At 40.8% G+C, this 19,129-nt stretch overlaps 1 protein-coding gene across 2 annotated transcripts in view; it reads right to left on the minus strand.

Annotated features, from left to right (window-relative positions):
• The window catches only part of aifm1 (apoptosis inducing factor mitochondrion associated 1), a 65,215-nt gene extending 49,204 nt beyond the window's left edge, over window positions 1-16,011 (minus strand). The window contains exons 1-2 of one of the 2 annotated variants that reach the window (XM_078211686.1): window positions 15,824-16,011; window positions 3,798-3,934 (exon numbers count right to left, since the gene is read on the minus strand). In XM_078211686.1, the coding sequence (XP_078067812.1) occupies window positions 3,798-3,934; window positions 15,824-15,911 (225 nt within the window). In that variant the 5' untranslated portion in view covers window positions 15,912-16,011. Of the gene's footprint in view, window positions 1-3,797; window positions 3,935-7,730; window positions 7,868-15,823 lie in introns of both variants that reach the window. The other variant, XM_078211687.1, reaches the window with a different exon arrangement.
• Window positions 16,012-19,129: the final 3,118 nt, after the last annotated feature.

The following is a 19,129-nucleotide window of genomic DNA, read 5'->3' on the forward strand; positions in this document are numbered from 1 at the left end:
AAAGGAAATGCCTACAAATGAACAGACCAACAGATCCCACAGCTGAGTTCCATATTTATCGATCTCAGTGGGCATGTTAGAACTAGCATCAGTATGCCTGAGCTAAGATGAGGTAAGGGGCAAGAGAAGAGGGGAAACAATGCAGGTCAGAAAGAACTTAAATGGGTTGGTGATGCCCTCCACAATGCAACAGTTCATTGACACCCATTGTTTAGGCCAATACACAATGAATGACTCCATGGGAAAGGTACAGGCAGATGACCAATGCGTACAGAAATGCGTCCAAGAGTTTCAGTGCTTTCAGGAAAAGCAAAACCTTGGGGAAAAATATTTACATTGAAAATGTTCTTTATGCAAAATATATTTAACACTGATTAGTTCAAGGATATAACTGACTTATTTTAGGGACAGAAGTCCTAAAGTTTATGATATTAGGTTGGGTGAAGGTAAGATACGGATGACCCGAGTGAGGCTCGCCAGGGCTCACAGTCTGAATACAGTTAATTAGGGCAAAAATTTAAGTGGAGACCACACGAAGTCATGTGGCTACTGGCATGAATTAGATCAGAGAAAATTAAGTTTTACTTAACATGCTAACGCTATTCAATTATTTTTGTTTAGTGCACTTTTTCAGATTGATATAAATTATATAATCTTCAAACAAGCATATTTGGCATGTATATTTCTGGACTGAGCTCAAATCATCAATGTTAGACTAATCATACCGCAGTTCTAAATTAAGAGAGATGACAACTGAATTTACAAAGAGAAAAAGAACATTTCTTGAAGACACCTCACCCAGGTGGAACATAACTGAGACTGCTAAAATATATGTTTTGGGGAGGCGAAAACAATAATTCACTCCTGAGAGAAATGTTGTAAATGTATGTGATTGAACGGTAAATATAAAATTTCAAAACTTGGAAAAAATATATATGTTCCTAGGAATTGCAAGCCTATAAGCTTTGTATGTATAAAGGGAAATGTTGGTGTATTATAAACTATTCAACAGCATAGGGCAAAAGTAGAAGCAACAAATTTAAAACCAAGATAGGTTTGAAATTCAAATTTTTTGAAACATCAAGGCTGCAAAAGAGTTGTTGAATGCCAATAAATAAATGATTATATCCACTGATCTTCAGAAAGCATTTGATTTTTTAAAATGTGATGAGTAACTAAAGTGAAAGGCTGGGCAGTGCAAATTGAAATTGTACTTTTGATTATGAGGTTGTGAAATAATAGATAATCAAAAGTAGCCAACAGTAGCATCTGATTCTGATAATTGCAAGTACATTCTTCTTGGGTTATTTAAGCATTATTTACCTTGGCTAATCATAATTCTAAGTGCTTATTAAATATAAATAAACAATGATAAAATAAGCTTAAATTAAAAACAGATTCCAATCGAATTTGAAATAGATAGATCGAGCAAGTGGAACATCCGGATATTTAGAATATTCCATGCCCTGGTGGACAGCACTACATCTAAACTTGTGGATGATGCAAAATAGAGCAAGAAAACAGGATAATCTGAGCAGAATATCAAAGAAGGGTGGAATAACTTATTAAATAAATGTTTTATTTAACATCAGTGCAGCTGAACAGATAATTATATTTAATACTGGAAATGTATGGCAAATAATAAACATAATTAGGTAATTAATGTTATGGGAAATACAACACAAGAATGATGGGTGACAATTTCCTGACAGTAGAAATCACTGAGATCAAAGTGTGTAAGTAGATCAATACCAATTCAGAAAGGCAATATTAACAGCATTGTTGAAAAAACAATTCTTACAGCTGAATGTAAAAACACAGGCAAATGAAAAAAAAAGCAGGTGCCTATTAACTCTTAAGGGGTTATGAGAAAATGCTAACAAAATTAAATCTAAAGGAAAAATAACACTTTCGGGGTGACACAATCCAGGCTTTTAAAAATCATTAACATAATCAATAAAGTATATTTAGGGGGAGATGGTGGCATAGTGTTAATTCACTTAACCAGTAGTTCAGAAGCCAAGGTTAATGCTCTGGGAAATGAGTTCAAATCCCACCAAGGCAGGTGGGATTTAAATTCAATTCATAGAATCCAGATCTCACAATGTCCAAATCTGGGAAATGGGTGTGTCCACGTCAAGAGGTTTGGGAGCAGGGTTGAAATTCAATGCACTGATGGGCTGGGAAGTATTGTGGGTCAACAAGCATGGATGAGAGGTGAATGGCGATTGCAGACTGGGATACCAACAGCAAGGTTTTGGATGATCTCAGGTTTATGGAAGATGAGATGCTGGCTACAGTGCACTGGAACATTTGACTCTGAAGGTAATAAAATCATAGATGAGGTTTCAGCAGCATATGCGCTGAAATGGGATGGAGGCAGGCAACGTTACCGCCGGAAGGAGGAGATCTTTGCAATGAACAGGCTTTGGAGCTAGACGCTCAGATGGGAATTAAATAGGGCAGCAAGGATGCAAACTGTCTAATCTGCTTTCCAACAATCAGGCTGACAACACAAAGTGCTAAATGAGGTTTAACTTTGAGTTGTCAGTGTGCATGTTGAACTTAACATCATGCCCTCGGATCGTGTCACCAGAAAAGATGAACAGAAATTTTGGGAGTGACAATATTTTTAAGGACTCTGGAGAGGAAAGGGAGGCTGGACATGGAGCAGTAGTTTGCAAAGACAGGGTGGATGAGACGCTGGTGACAACAGATGTAAAGGTAAGACACACAGGGTGGGATTCTCTGGTTTCCATGTGGCCTGTTTCTTGCGGCAGGAGGCAGTACGCTATTGGGTCAGCGATGGGATCTTCTGGTTCCACCACTATCCCTGGGAATTCCCATTGACCCTCCCCCACACTGTTGGGAAACCCAAAGTGGGGCTGTGCCACCGTTGGGATCAGCAGATCCTGTCGGCGTGAATAGCTAGAAAATTCCAGCCATAATATTCAAGGAGGAATTGTTTACAACTGTTGAGAGCTGCAGGTAAGTCTCTTAAATAAAATAAGCTGAGATCGTGATATGGGGAAGTAGGTGGGGAAACTAGGGAAAGTTGAGGATCCAGGGTTCTAGCCAGGGGCGGGGGTGTGGGGGAAACATGACACTAGGAAAAGTTTGGTTTGGTAGACAATAGGGAAGGGAGCATGTGGCAACTCAATAAATAGTCCCAACCTTAGTGACTAAGAAGTACATGAGCATCCCACACTTCCTGTTGGCTGCGGTTGTGGTAAGGGTCAGAAGTTAGGGGTTTAAGTTAGTTGGTATGGGAGAAAAATCAGAGGTTACATTTGTATTTCAGGTGAGGCATTTGGACAGGGAAATGACTGTTGTGAGCCAGACAGATTTGACAATTAATGGCTGAACTAGTTCACCCTCAGCAGTCTCCCACTAAGGTATTAACTCTGCAGTAATTTCTCGCTGTCTTGCCATCTTCCATTATAATCTTTTCATCCTGAAACCAGTGCACCCTGCACTGTTACTGCTATGTGAGGCTATCTACATAAACCACATTGTGCATTTTAACTACTCAGTAATTGGGGTATTAAGGTTGAAAATATTCTCTCCAAGATACAGCCTTAATTTGTAAACAAACAATATCTATTATTATGACAGGAAGTGTTTCCACTAATTCAAGTTGACACCTATACCCACTGTTGCACTTAATTGATACCTTTGTGATGACATTGCATGAAATGGACACAATAATTTGTGAAAAAAAGTATAATTCGATATATATGCCCATCCATGGGAAAGAATATTTGAAATACAACTACAAAAGGACAAAACTGGCTTACATATGCAACTCCCCCAATGAATGTTCCACCAACAATGAAGCAGTAAATGAGATTGTTGCTTTTCTCCGTTGGCAGACCTGTGGACATCAAGCACCCTGAGGGGGATCCTAGAGCAGGCATTTTGAAAGGCTTGAAAACTGTAGAGAAGAATAGAAAAGTAAAGAAGAAACTAATCAGGAAAAGATTAAAGGAAGAAACTGAATTGGAAAGAGTGGTGAAAACCCTTTAATTTCAAAGCCCTTTTATTTCACTTTTGGTTTGATTCCCTTTCCATTGATACTTAAAGTTAAACACAATATTTCCATATTGTGTTTCCACGGTAGCACAGTGTTTAGCACTGCTGCTTCACAGCTCCAGGGTCCCGGGTTCGATTCCCAGCTCGGGTCACTGTCTGTGTGGAGTTTGCACATTCTCCTCGTGTCTGCGTGGGTTTCCTCCGGGTGCTCCGGTTTCCTCCCACAGTCCAAAGATGTGCGGGTTAGGTTGATTGGCCAGGTTAAAAATTGTCCCTTAGAGTCCTGGGATGCGTAGGTTAGAGGGATTAGCGGGTAAAATATGTGGGGGTAGGGCCTGGGTGGGATTGTGGTCGGTGCAGACTCGATGGGCTGAATGGCCTCCTTCTGCACTGTAGGGTTTCTATGTTTTCTATGTTACTCGCTTGAAAATCATTAATGTTACTTCCTTGCAAAACCTCTGAGCTAGTTGATGTTCTGTGACATTAAAGAATCAGAGGAAAGATGTTTGTTTCTTTTCACTTTATATTTCTGTTCTTGTAATTGCTGCCCATTGTGTTACAATTGTAGATATAATTTGATTTGATTAATTATTGTCATATGTATTAGCATATAGTAAAAAGTATAGTTTCTTGTGCGCTATACAAAGCATACTGTTCATAGAGAAGGAAATGAGAGAGTGTAGAATGTAGTGATACAGTCATAGCTAGGGTGTAGAGAAAGATCAACTTAGTGCAAGGTATGTCCATTCAAAAGTCTGATGGCAGCAGGGAAGAAGTTGTTCTTGAGTCGGTTGGTATGTGACCTCAGACTTTTGTACCTTTTCCTGACGGAAGAAGGTGGAAGAGAGAATGTCCAGGGTACGTGGGGTCCTTAATTATGCTGGCTGCTTTGCCGAGGCAGCAGGAAGTGTAGACAGGGTCAATGGGTGGGAGACTGGTTTGCGTGATGGATTGGGCTACATTCACAACCTTTTATAGTTTCTTGCAGTCTTAAGACAGATCAGGAGCCATACCAAGCTGTGATACAACCAGAAAGAATGTTTTCTATGGTGCATCGGAAAAAGTTGGAAAGAGTTGTAGCTGACATGCCAAATTTCCTTAGTCTTTTGAGAAATTGGAGGCGTTGGTGGGCTTTCTTAACTATAGTGTCGGCATGTGGGGGACCAGGACAGGTTGTTGGTGATCTGGACACCTAAAAACTTGAAGCACTCGACCCTTTCTACTTCGTCTCCTTTGATGTAGACAGGGGCATGTTCTCCTCTACACTTACTGAAGTCGGTGACAATCTCCTTCATTTTGTTGACATTGAGGGAGAGATTATTGTTGCCGTACCAGTTCACCAGATTCTCTATCTCATTCACGTACTCTGTCTCATCCTTGTTTGAGATCTGACCCACTACGGTGATGTCATCAGCAAACTTGAAAATCGAGTTGGCGGGGAATTTGGCCACACAGTCATAGGTGTACAAGGAGTATAGTAGAGGGCTGAGAACACAGCCTTGTGGGGCACCGGTGTTGAGGTTCATTGTGGAGGAGTTATTGCTTATCCTTAGTGATTGTGGTCTGTGGGTTAAGAAGTTCAGGATTCAATTGCAGAGGGAGGAGCCGAGGCCCAGGCCATGGAGTTTAGAGATGAGTTTCGTAGGAATAATGGTGTTGAAGGCTGAGCTGTAGTCAATAAATAGGAGTCTGACATACGTGTTTTTGTTATCTAGGTGTTCCAGGGTTGAGTGCAGGATCAGGGAGATGTAGAACTGTTATAGTGGTAGGCAAAATGTAGTGGATTCAGGCAGTAATGTAATTTATAAGCTAATTTTAGCATGGAATATTCCCCCCAGGAAATAAACACTTACAGTCCCTATCTGTTTTGCTACTAAGTGAGTTTCTCTGAACGATCAAGAAATTTATATATGTGGAATGGTTAGATTGATTATGTATAGAGGATCAGGCTTAATTTAAAAAGATGGCGTAAATACACCTACATAATAAATATTTTTAAAAGATAATTCAAAGGAATGCAACAAACAGTGGACAAAATAAGAATGAGGTTTTAAAAAATTGCCAGGTACTGACAAATGTAAGAATAGGATTCCAGACTACACATGACTGGACCCAACTAAAGTCAAAGAAAGGATGACAAGACCAGCGAGAACAATTTAAGCTGCAGACCAGGAAAAAAATAAGTTCCAAGTCTTCGGGCCTTTGAAAAAACAAATTTGTGAAACAATCCATAAAGACAAATATAGGTAAAGGTAAAGTTATCAAAGTCCCAGGTGACCATAGGCTGCTCTCCCCCTCAAAAGGGGGAGACTGGTGGTGATTCAACCTGAGGATTATGACACCTCAGTGGAGGGGCAAGGTTTAGAAGGCAGGCCTTCATGGTTAACCTCAGCTGGTACAGGAATTGAACCCATGCTGTTGGCATCACCAACCAGCTATCCAGCCAACTGAGCTAAACCAACAAATATATGTGCATGACTTGAAGAAATCCTCTGCAGTATTTGTTCAAATAGTCATACAATTACATATTTAGAAATAAAAGTGGTGGCTGGAACTACTTTGGAAAATACATTTAATGATGTGCTAGTTAGAAATTTCAGCCTTTCAAATAATTTCTATTTCATGGAATATTTTGTGATCATATTTCAGCAATCAGCATCAGTTGATTCAAATCATAGAAAAGCTACAGCACTAAAGGAGCTATTCAGCCCATCATGTCTGTGCCAGCTCTCTGCAATAGCAATGCACCTAGTGCTGATCCCCTGCCGTTTCTTGCAAATTTGAACAATTAAGAAAAGGCTGACATTTTTCAGATTTACTGAATGCACAATGTGGCACATTAAGTCTGAAACATGTTATACATAATTTTTTGATTCTATACATAGCTACAGTGTGCACTCAAGACCATTTGTTTTTTAATTCCAGTATAAGTATTAGGCACATATTGCTGCAGAAAACTGAAAATTATAATGTTCAACAGCCAGCCCAAATTCAAAGAGGCTAAATCAAGGCATTGGCTGAACATAAAATGGTGCTTGCAGTACAGGGAGTTTCAGTCACAGCCATTTAATATCTGATAAAATGTCCTTTATTAAATAATCAAATTCATTCAGGCTTGCCTTAAAAAACTTTTCATTTTAAATAGGCACTGAGTTGAACTGTACAACATTTAAACTAACAGCCAGCACAAAAAGTAATTTTATTTAGTAACAACTGATTTCTCATATTTCTTTGGAAATTACTGGAGTAAATTATGCCACTGTCACCTCTACCTTACAAACTGAAAGTTAGGTTGAAGGAGTTGACTGCATTCATAGGAAGAACTATCGCTACTATAACCCTCAACATTTTTGAAAAGACAAAATAAATTTTGCTCCTATAAAGTGAACCCAAAACCCCATGACAATAGGTAATAGGGAAAGGTGTTCCTAACTGCTATTGCAATCGAATTTATAATCAACAAGTGGATCAAAAGGGCCAATGAAATCAAGAGTCACACAGTAAGGAAGGTTAAGCGATTTATGTAATCCACATGGTATTTTATAATCTTCTTTCCAGTTACCTAGAAGTACCTAGAAAGCAAAGATGGTCAGCTAAAAGAGAGAGATTAGGAAATCCAGAGGGAACCAAAAAGGAAGTTACTGACAGAAGCAAGAGCAAAAAGCTCACTCCTTTTATTAAACAGCCCTGCTACTTACATATGCACCAGCTCCTAAACTTGTCAAGCCAAAAAGCACTAAATAAATAGTGCCAGAGCCACCAGGTTCAACGCCACTAGCCATTTGCCTGTTCATCTGCTGGTCTAAGGGAAACTTCCATCGCTGCAACAAAGTGCCTGAAGAGTAAAATTTATTGCAAAGAAAGTCAGTATTTGATGATGGATACTTGGAGAATTATGGAAGACTGGATAAGAGTAATAAGGTTATAATTCAATCAAGCATTCGAGTTGATGTCAAATATTAAAATGAAGCTCGAGGTTAAACAGCCACATGACTTCAGTGCTACACGTACCATTGTCTCAATAAAGTGAAAATAATGGTAATTGCAATGATAAATCAAGCTGAAATTACCACTATCACACAATTCACAAGAGGGTCATAGTAGAATAATTTTATACCTAAAAGGCAAAATTATTAGGTTAAATACACAAAGAACATAAGAGATAAGAGTAGACCATATGGCCTGTACTGCCCCACCATTCAATACAATCATTGCTGATGGAATATTGAGACCATAACGTAAATCATCATTACAGATATTACTTAGTTTCATTTCAAGTTTATAAAGATTTTATACTCAGAACATACATAATTAGAGAAAATAAAGCAAATCAGTATCATTTCATTAATTCACAAATCCCGAAGTGCACTTATGCAATTCAAAGAGCTGGAACAGACCAGCCATTTTGAACTGCAACATTATGGAATAATTCTCAATTGTTTTAAACCCAGTATTAGTGACTGAAAGAATGTGGCAATAGCAGTGATAGGAGTTATTACAGAGTTATAGTTATAATTTGGAGGCTTTGCCAGCTCTCTGTAAAGCAACCTAGTCAACCCCATTTCAATCCCTGTTGCCCTGCAAGTTTATTTTTCTCAAGTGTCCATCTAATTTCCTTTTGAAATCATTATCTCTACTTCCACCACCCTCAGAGTGCAAGTTCCTAATCATTACGACTCGTTGCTGAAAGAAGTTCTTCGTTACAGTCTCCTGACATCTCTTGCTCAAATCTGTGTCCCCAAGTCTCTGTTAACTCACCTAATGGAACAGCCTGCGTAAGTCACTGACCATTAAGCTAACTTACAGCACGTGAAACAGTCAACACACTTCTGACATGGTGATAAAACACAAGATTTATTTCAACTATTACACATCAATGCATTCACATTCCTATTCAGCAGGAGCAGCCAATACTGTAACAAACCAACTTCAATGCAGGGAAATACATACCGTGACAGTATTTACAAGCTGGCGCTAAATGCATTTTCTGAAAATTAACAGTGAGTACTTGTATCGGAGATACAATTTTTAAATTTAGTAATCTTTGCAGTACAATGGCAGGCTCTGGGAGAATTTTCACCCTTATTGGAATATGATTTGTCTGTTTGGTGCAGCACCAGAATTGGTTGGGTGTAATAATATAAAAAAGTACCTATGTTGGACTAATCTCTTACAGAGAAACATAGAAGATAGGAGCAGGAGGAGGCCATTCAAGAATGCTCTGCCATTAATCACAATCATGGCTGATCATCCAACTCAAGAGCCTAATCCTGCTTTTTGCCCATCACCTTTGATCCCATTCGCCCCAAGTGCAATATCAAGCTGCCCCTTGAATGCATTCAATGTTTTGGTATCAACTACTTCCTGTGGTAATGAATTCCACAGGCTCACCATTCTTTGGGTGAAGAAATGTCTCCTCACCTCCATCCTAAATGGTCTACCCTGAATCCTCAGACTGTGACCCCTGGTTCAGGACTGCCCCACCATCGGGAATATCCTCCCTGCATCTACCCTGTCTAGTCCTGTTAGAATTTTGTAAGTTTTAAAGTGAAGAAGTGTGCTTCAAAGAATAGTTTCATGAATAAATCAAAATTAAACTGAAACTTAAAATTAAGATATTAAAAAGTATGGACGAACAATACTAAAGATGTAGAAGTGTAATAAGACATGGAAGGATAAATAGGAAATATAAAAATAACAGATAATATTGAACAGAAGTAAGGGTTACTATAATACATAAGGTAAAGGAATAGTTCCAGAGAGTGGGAAGACTCTGAAATGAAGAAGGGAGCCTAAATCAGAAGGATTAAAGAATAGAAGTATTGAACAAATATTTTGCACGAGTCTTCACAAATGATGGTGGAAGTGAGAACATATTGGGGAATATGGAACAACAGATAGCTGAAGAAAAGAAATTTGTTTTGGGAAAAAGCAAAATGAAAAGGAACGTCTCAATGGGCTTAGATACCATGCCCGCTGGGCTAGATCAGAGAGGAAATATTAAGATCCTAGCCAGAATTTTTCAATCAGCAAATCTGTAAATTATGCCACAGGATTACAACATAGTCAACATAATGCTGCCCAAGAAAAAAAATGCAAGTATATAGGGGCGGCAGGGTGGCTCAGTGGTTAGCACTACTGCCTCACAGCGCCAGGGTCCCGTGTCCAATTCCCCTTCGTGTCACTGTCTGTGTGGAGTCTGCATGGTCTCCCCGTGTCTGCGTGGGTTTCCTGCAGGTGCTCTGGTTTCCTCCCACAGTCCAAAGATGTGCAGGTTAGGTTGATTGGCTATGCTAAATTGAACCTAATGTCAAGGAGATTAGCAAGGTAAATATGTGGGTTTACAGGAATAGGGCCTGGGTGGGTTTGTGGTCGGTGCAGACTTGATGGGCCGAATTGTTTCCTTCTGCACTGTAGGGATTCTTCTATGATCGCGACTTTCAGAACTTTGGCACATCCTAAAGTACTTTGCAGCCAATGAAATACTTCAGAAATGTAGTGGCTTGTTGTATTGTAGGGAGAGATGGTGGCGTAGTGGTTTGGCACTGGACTAGTAATCCAGGTGATGATCTGGGGACCTCTGTTTGAGTCCCACCATCTTGCAGATGTTGAAATTTGAATTCAATAATTAATGATTGTTGATTGTCATAAAAACTGGTTCACTAATTTCCTTGTACATGTGACTCTTAAGTGCCCTCTGAATCTTCAGCCACTCAGTACAAAGGTTGGACAATGAATGCAAGCAAAATCTCCTGTTCTTATTCAAATAGTGCCACGGAATCCTTTATGCTCATCTGAGAGGGCAGACCTTTTAACTGCATGACATCAACCCAAGAGTTAGAATCAGAGAATAGAATAGAATCATAGAATCCTTACAGTGCATTGTATTATTTCTTTCTAAATATCCTGCTACTGTCTAATAATAAATTTTAGCATTTTCCGATTAACAGATGTTAGACTTGCAGGCCTATTGTTTCCTGCTCCCTTTTTTTGTGTATAGGGAGATTAGATTTACAGTTTTTCAATCCACTGGAACCTAGAGAACTTTAGAAGATTACAACCAATGCATCACTATTTCCGTAGCCACTTTGAAGAGCCTAAGGTGCAGGACGTCAGGCCCAGGGGACCTGTGAGCCTTTAGTCCCTTTTGTCAGTACAGGCGGCACGGTAGCACAGTGGTTAGCACTGCTGCTTCACAGCTCCAGGGTCCCAAGTTCGATTCCTGGCTCGGGTCACTGTCTGTGTGGAGTTTGCACATTCTCCTCGTGTCTGCGTGGGTTTCCTCCGGGTGCTCCGGTTTCCTCCCACAGTCCAAAGATGTGCGGGTTAGGTTGATTGGCCAGGTTAAAAATTGCCCCTTAGAGTCCTGGGATGCGTAGGTTAGAGGGATTAGCGGGTAAATATGTGGGGGTTGGGCCTGGGTGGGATTGTGGTCGGTGCAGACTCGATGGGCCGAATGGCCTCCTTCTGCACTGTAGGGTTTCTATGATTTTTCTCCAGTGATAATAATCGTTTTAAGTTCCTGTTATACAGAGTGTAGTTACTTGATTTATCTTTCTCTCCCAATGATGACCGTCACTAGGTGATGGTGTTTGCCCCGAGTCAGAAAGTTGTGCATTCAAGTTCAAATCTCAAGGTTAAAGTACATAATCTAGTTTTTCAGTGCTGAGGAAGTCCTAAGTAGGGCGGCACGGTGGCACAGTGGTTAGCACTGCTGCCTCACAGCTCTAGGGACCCGGGTTCAATTCTGGCCTTGAGTGACTCTCTGTGTGAAGTTTGCACATTTTCCTGTGTCTGCATGGGTTTCCTCCCCTCAGTCCAATGACAGGCAGTTAGATGGATTGACCATGTTAAATTGTCCCTTAGTGTCCCAAGATGTGTAGGCTCGGGGGATTAGCAGGGTTACGGGGATAAGTGTGGGATGGGTAGACCTGGGTAAAATAATCTGTCAACAGAGTCAGTGCAGACTTGATGGGCCGAACGGCCTCTTCTACATTGTAAGGATTCTATGATTCTATTCTATGATTCTAACTCTTGGGATGATGTCTTGCAGTTAAAAGGTCTGCCCTTTCGAATGAGCATAAAGGATTCTGTGGCACTATTTGAAGAAGAACAGGATATTTTGCTTGCATTCATTGCCCAGCCCTTGTGCTGAGTGGCTTAATATACAGAGGGCATTTAGGAGTCACATGTAGACCAGATAAGGAAATTAGTGAACCAGTTTTTATGACATTCAATAATCATTAATTCCAGATTATTATTGAATTAAAATGTCAACGTCTGCAACATGGTCCTCAAAGAACTCTAATAAATTTGTCAAGCACAATATCTATTTCATAAAATCATGTATTTTATGAAATAGAAATTGTGCTTGACAAATCTATTAAAGAATCCTTTGAGGGTGCAATGAGCAAGGTGGATTAAAAGGGTACCAGTAAATCTAATGCATTTTTATTTCCAAAAGGCACGTGATAAAGTGGCACAAGGTAAGAGCTCAGTGTAGCATCAGTAGAGGATGAGTTAAGTAACAGGAAACAGAGGTCAATACAAATAGGTCATTTCCAGGTTGGCAAACTCTAACTAATGGGAAGCCACAGGGATCAGTGCTGGAGCCTCACATATTTACAATCTATGTTAATGACTTGGATAAAAAGACTGATTGCAATATAGCCAGATTTGCTGATGATACAAAGATGGGTGGGAAAGCAAGTTGTGAAAGGAATACCGAGTCTGAAAGGGATGCAAAAAATGAACAGAGTATAACATGGGAAAATCTGAGGTTGTCCACTTTGGTAGGAGGATGCAAGTAAAATCCCAGAATCAGCTACAAAACAGTAAATGGAAGGGAGGAACTCATGAAAATTACAGTCAGTACAAAAGTACTAAGTAAATTGTTGGAACTCGGGCTGACAAGTGCCCAGGGCCTAATGGACTTCATCCTAAGGTCTTAAAGAAATATTCAGTGAGATAGTTGATGCAGAAAGGATGTAAATGTTTTGGATGCAGTTCGGGATAAGGTTTACCAGACCAATACCTGGATTGGGTGGACTGTCTAATGAGGAAAGGTTAGACAGGCTAGGCTTGTATCTGCTGGAGTTAAGAGTAAAGGGTGACTTGATTGAAACATGCAAGAACCTGAGGGGTCTTCACAGGGTGGATGTGGAGAGGAGATTTCCTCTTGTGGGAGAATCTAGAACTAGAGGTCACTGTTTAAAGTTTAGGGATTGTCCATTTAAAACTTTAAAAATGCAAAATATTTTCACGCAGACCACAGAATGCTGCAGCACAGAAGGATCTGAATCTCCTTGTACATGAAACAAAAAAGTCTAGTTGCTGGCTGTACATCCACATAGGACAGCAAAAGGGATGTCGGTCTTTATTGTTGGAGGGAGTTGGAGTATAAGTCGGGAAGTCTCACTACAACTGTGCAGGGCATTGGTCAGACTGCACCATACTATTTTAGTTTCCTTGTTTAAGTAAGGCTATATCTGCACTTGAGGCAGTTCAGAAAAGATTCATCAAGAGATTTCCTGGGCTGAAGAAGTTTACTTACAAGGAAAGGGTGATTAAGCCTATATTCATTGAAGTTTAGAGGAATGAGAGGTATATTTTACTGGAAAAAAAGATTGTGATCGGGCTTGACTTGGTACACAGAGAATGTTCACAGATAATCAGATCAGCCATGATATTACTGAATGGTGGTGCAGGCTCAGGGGGCTATATGGCCAACTCTTGCTCCTATTTATGTTCTTATGCAATTATAGGTGGTATTTTAGAATGTACAAGATAAAACTAAAGCGCATTTAGAAATATATGAGTCAATCAAGGATAGCCACCGTGGGTTGCCCTTCTACCATTTGAGAGATCCCTTTATTGTGTCCATTGTATTTCTGCTCTCACCCCATTCCCTTCCACAAGGACCATGATACGGTTTCACCTTGTCGTTACCTTTCACCAACCAGGTTCTACATTCAATGGATCATCATCCCAATTTCCTTCATTTCCAGTGCCATGCCACACCAAACCCATTTGCACCCCAAGCCCTCCCTCCCAAACCCCCCAAATTCAGCATTCCGAAGGGAAATGTCCTTCCATGAAGCTTGGTGCACTTTTCCATCACCACCTCCTGTTTCCATGGCACCTTCCTGTGCAAGTACAGGAGATGCAAAGCCATCTATTTTACCACCTTCCTTCCCACTCTCCAGGGCATCAACCAACTTGCAATTCCTTCTCCATTTAGAGTACATTATTCACTGCTCAGTATGTCATCTCCTGTACAATGGGAGACTAAACTCAAATTGGATATTTGCTTTGCAGAGCACCTCGACTTAGTCTGCCAGCGTGACCCTGAACTTCCAGTCACCTGTCATTTTCATTCTCTCCCCTCCCATTCTGCTATCTGTCTCCTACACTGTTCCCATGACACTCAAACATGTTTGAGGAAGAGCACCTCATTTCGATTCGATAACTTACAACCTTCTGGCCTCAAGATGGAGCTTGACAAGTTCAGAACATAACCACTACCCATAACCATTTATTCAGACATGTGCTGGTGATGACTCAGCTATTGCCATTTACATATCCTGTGGACCAATATTTCTGTACTTGCCTCACTTTTGCTATGCCTTTTGTCATTTAATCCCTCCTGCCTTGCACCCTATCACAGATCTTCCCTTTCTTGTCTTTCTATTTGCTTAGAACTTGTTATATCTCTAACATTTCCCAATTTTGATGAAAGATCAGTGACTTAGACGTTAACTCTTGTTTCTGTGACCTGCTGAGCATTTCCAGCCTCTGCAGTATTTTGCTTTTGGATTATCAAGATGTTTGCATGTACTATGACCTGCCTTTTCATTTAGTGCTTGGTGGAGCTGACCTTGAAGGGCCAATGAAAAGTGTTTATTTGCTGAAGCTACAACCACTGTAAGATTTATATTGTTTTCAAATGAAACCCATCATTAAAGTTTATTTATTATTGTCACAAGTAAGGCTTACGTTAACACTGCAATGAAGTTAGTGAAAATCGCCTAGTTGCCACACTCCGACGCCTGTTCGGGACCACTGAGGGCCAATTTAGCATGGCCAATGCACCTAGCCAGCACGTCTTTCAGACGGTGGGATGAAACCAGAGCACTCGGAGGAAACCCACGCAGTCACAGGGAGAACGTGCAGACTCTGCACGGACAGTGACCCAAAGCGGGAATGGAACCCAGGTCCCTGGCGTTGCGAGGCAGCAATGCTAACCATTGTGCCACCCAGACTTAAACTGACTTAAAGTCCACATCTGATATTAAAACAAACGCTCAAATATTAAAACACAAACGACTTGCTCCCAGAGCCAGGTTTTTTGGCAAATCCTCGACACAGCTATGAATTATTTCAGTACTTTGTGCAGATATGGAAACACAGTCCTGCAGTTGTACAGTTACAGGAATAGATTTGATGCAGCTAGCACTGTGTATACCTCTCGGTGTGAGTGATTTCACAGCATGCATTTGGCACTGATAAATCAACAAACTCTAAGGCACAGGTCACAACTGTTGCTGCTTCTGGAGTGTAACCTACCAACAAAAAAAATCAATGCAAGGTAAAGGGGTGCGCCAAACATGCCAAGGTGTGGGGCTGCGCCTCTGGTGCACTGGACAGATAGTGTGCACATTGAGGCCACAGAAACAGAGGTTTTGCCTGAAGACGTTCCCACGACCTTGGCCTGAAAGGGGCCCACAATGTCCAGGGAGCAAACCCGCGGCCTAGCCCCACCCGCCAAACTGCAATCTCCCCGCCCCTTTACCTCGTCTCTTGGCACTACTCCTCACTAGAATAGATGATGCCCTGCTCAGCGGAGCCAGTTTCTGCCACGCCACCCTCGACTGCAACATGGTTGCGGCTGAGCGGTCTCCCTCTTTCTCCCCCCCGGCTTCTGCTCTAGCAACCCGGCCGTGCTGTCTCCGCGCAGGCGCCCAACAAGCGCCGGCTCTCCCACTCAGCGACCGACAGAGGGCGCAATAACAAGATTCCCCACAAATAGATACAACAGAGCAAAAGGAACAGGTAATTCACACTAGACCGAGCCCCCTGAGATAAAATGTTACTCACGCTCGAATGAAATCCCGTGAGATAAAAGTATTTGTCACAAGTAGGCTTACATTAACACTGCAATGAAGTTACTGTGAAAATCCGCTAGACTGAATGAATCCTCTGGACTAGGCTGAACCCCTGAGATAAAAGTTACTCACAAGGTTGAAACTCTCGAGATAAAGTTAAAGTTATTCACTCTCACAAGACTGAAATCCCTGAGATAAAAGTTATTCACGCAAGAATGAGAACTCTTGAGATAAAAGTAACTCACACTAGAATGAGACTCCCTGAGATAAAAAGGTATTCCCAAGAATAAAACCTAATGAGATAAAAGTTACTCACAAGAATGAGACCCCCCCCCCCGAGATAAAAGTTATTCACAGTACAAAAATCCGCTGAGATAAAAGTTATTCACAAGACTAAAATCTGCTTAGATAAAAGTTACTCACACAAGAATGAGACTCCCTGAGATAAAAAGGTATTCCCAAGAATAAAACCCAATGAGATAAAAGTTACTCACAAGAATGAGACCCCCTGAGATAAAAGTTATTCACAGTACAAAAATCTGCTGAGATAAAAGTTATTCACAAGACTGAAACCCCCGAGATAAAAGTTACTCACACAAGAACGAGACCCCCTAAAATAAGTTGCTCACAAGTATGAGACCCCCCAGATAAAGGTTACTCACAAGCATGATACCCCTGAGATAAAAGCAAATTAAAGTTGGAACTTTTCCATTACTAAATATGTTTTAGTAAGGCTATTAAAATTTAATAATAGAGTAATTTAGAATGTCAATTTTCCCCAAAAAATATTTCACTATAGTTTACAATAGAAATAGAACATGGCACCTTTAAAGGAAAGAAACCTCCCAACGTACTTCACAGAAACATTATCAAATAAAACATGGTACCAAACCACATAAGGAGATGAACAAAACTTGATCAAAGAGGACATTTTAATAAGTACCTTTAAAGATGGAGAGGTGTAGAGAAATATTCCAAAGTTTGTGGCCTAAGTAACTGAAGGCAATTATGATTTGGAATGCGCAAGAGCCTCTAATTACAAGAACACAGCCATCTTGGAAAATTTGATTTATTATTGTCACATATCTTAACATACAATGAAAAGTATTGTTTCTTGTGCGCTATACAGACAAAACATACCATTCATAGAGAAGGAAACGAAAGAGTGCAGAATGTAGTGTTATAGTCACAGCTAGGGTGTAGAGAAAGATCAACTTAATGCAAGGTAAGTCCATTCAAAAGTCTGACAGCAGACTTTTGCAGCTGTTCTTGAGTTGGTTGGTACGTGACCTTAGACTTTTGTATCTTTTTCCCGACGGAAGAAGGTGGAAGAGAGAAGTCCAGGGTGCGTGGTGTCCTTAATTATGCTGGCTGCTTTGCTGAGGCAGCAGGAAGAGTAGACAGAGTCAATGGATGGGAGGCTGGTTTGTGTGATGGATTGGGCTACATCCACGACCTTTTGTAGTTCCTTGCAGTCTTCGGCAGAGCAGGAGCCATACCAAGCTGGGATACAACCAGAAAGAATGTTTTCTCTGGTTTTTTGGAATTTGGAAAATTGGAAGAGAATACAGAAATAGGGAGGGACAAAGCCATTGAGGGATTTGAAAACAAGGATCAGTCTCAAGAGTGATCGGTGAACAGAACTTACTGCAATGTAAGACACGAACAGCAACAGTTTATGGAGGGTAGAATTTGGGAGACCAGTCCAAGTCTAGAGGTTACGAAGGAAATTATGAGGATTTCAGCAGATGAGCTGAGACAGGAGTGAAGTTGAGTGATGCTACTATCACATTCAGGAGGAGCGCTAACTTAAACAGCATTAATTTCTCCTTTCACCAACTGTCCATAAACGGAAAGATATTTTTAATTTGCTTTCTCCTTGATAAACAATGGCATATTTCCCAGTCTCTCTGTTTTGGTGTGATCCAATTTCTATTAATTTCTACAAATTCGAGATTGGATGAGCTCAAAGGGTTAGTTTATTTGCACACTTTCAAAATGCAGAAGCAAGTTCGCAACATTGCCTCCTTTGTGTTCATACAGTAAAAGAGGGCTAGAGAAAAAATGATTAACAGTGCAGGGGCAACAGAGAAAATAAATATTGGCTGCAATTTTCCAGCCCTTCCCACCGGCAGGATCTTCCAGTTCCAAAGATGATCCCTGTGTGGTGAGTTCCCTGGTTGCAGGTCTGGCAAGCCATTCAAATTGCCATTGACTTCAGTGTGACTAGAAGATGACCAAAAGCTCGCCATCTCCAGGAAAACCTGCAATGGGGTCTGGAAAACTCCAGCCATTGTTACACATAAGTCCCAGAGTACAGAAAAGTCCAATGAAGTATATCTTAATTGAGGTTGGTGTGCAGAAAACCAATACGGTATAATTCACTTTTTCATTGGCATTGGCTGTACACAATGAGATAAACATGCAAAGATGAATCGGCCCTGTAGGTGAGGGTACCAAGGTTCCAGTGGAAACAATGTAAATGGGGCCAGATAATCAATCTGAGAAAGATTGATGGTAAAAGGTGTCTTAAGTCTTGCTGTGATGGTAAAATGGCAGGCTGAGTTTGTAGTACAGCAAGACGATATTATTGGTTCCCCAAACTAGAGGTCCATGTCACGTGACTCCCATTTCAGCACACCACTTTTGACAAAGGACATTCCTCATCTGGGCCCTTGAGATTGTTAAATGTTCAAGCCATTAAGAATTGAAAGGAAGGTTGCGGGGTGCTTTGTCCTGATGGACGAGTAGAGTCTGTTTGGCCAGCCTGGGTTCTGAAATGCAGATAGCCCTTGTATTCTCTTTGAATTTGGTCTGGACAGTTTGAGGTGCACGTTTCCCTGATACTTCCAGGTATTACCTTTTGTTCGAAGGTCACAAAAACGAGTGGTGTGAAGTTGGAAGCTCTCCTTAGGATCAATGTGACACCAAGGTTACCAACTGCCTTATTTTCTGACTGTTGTCAGGGAGAGGATGGAGTGGGGAATGAGGAA

This window comes from Mustelus asterias, chromosome 4, assembly GCF_964213995.1.
Source record: "Mustelus asterias chromosome 4, sMusAst1.hap1.1, whole genome shotgun sequence".
Lineage (NCBI taxonomy): Eukaryota > Metazoa > Chordata > Chondrichthyes > Carcharhiniformes > Triakidae > Mustelus > Mustelus asterias.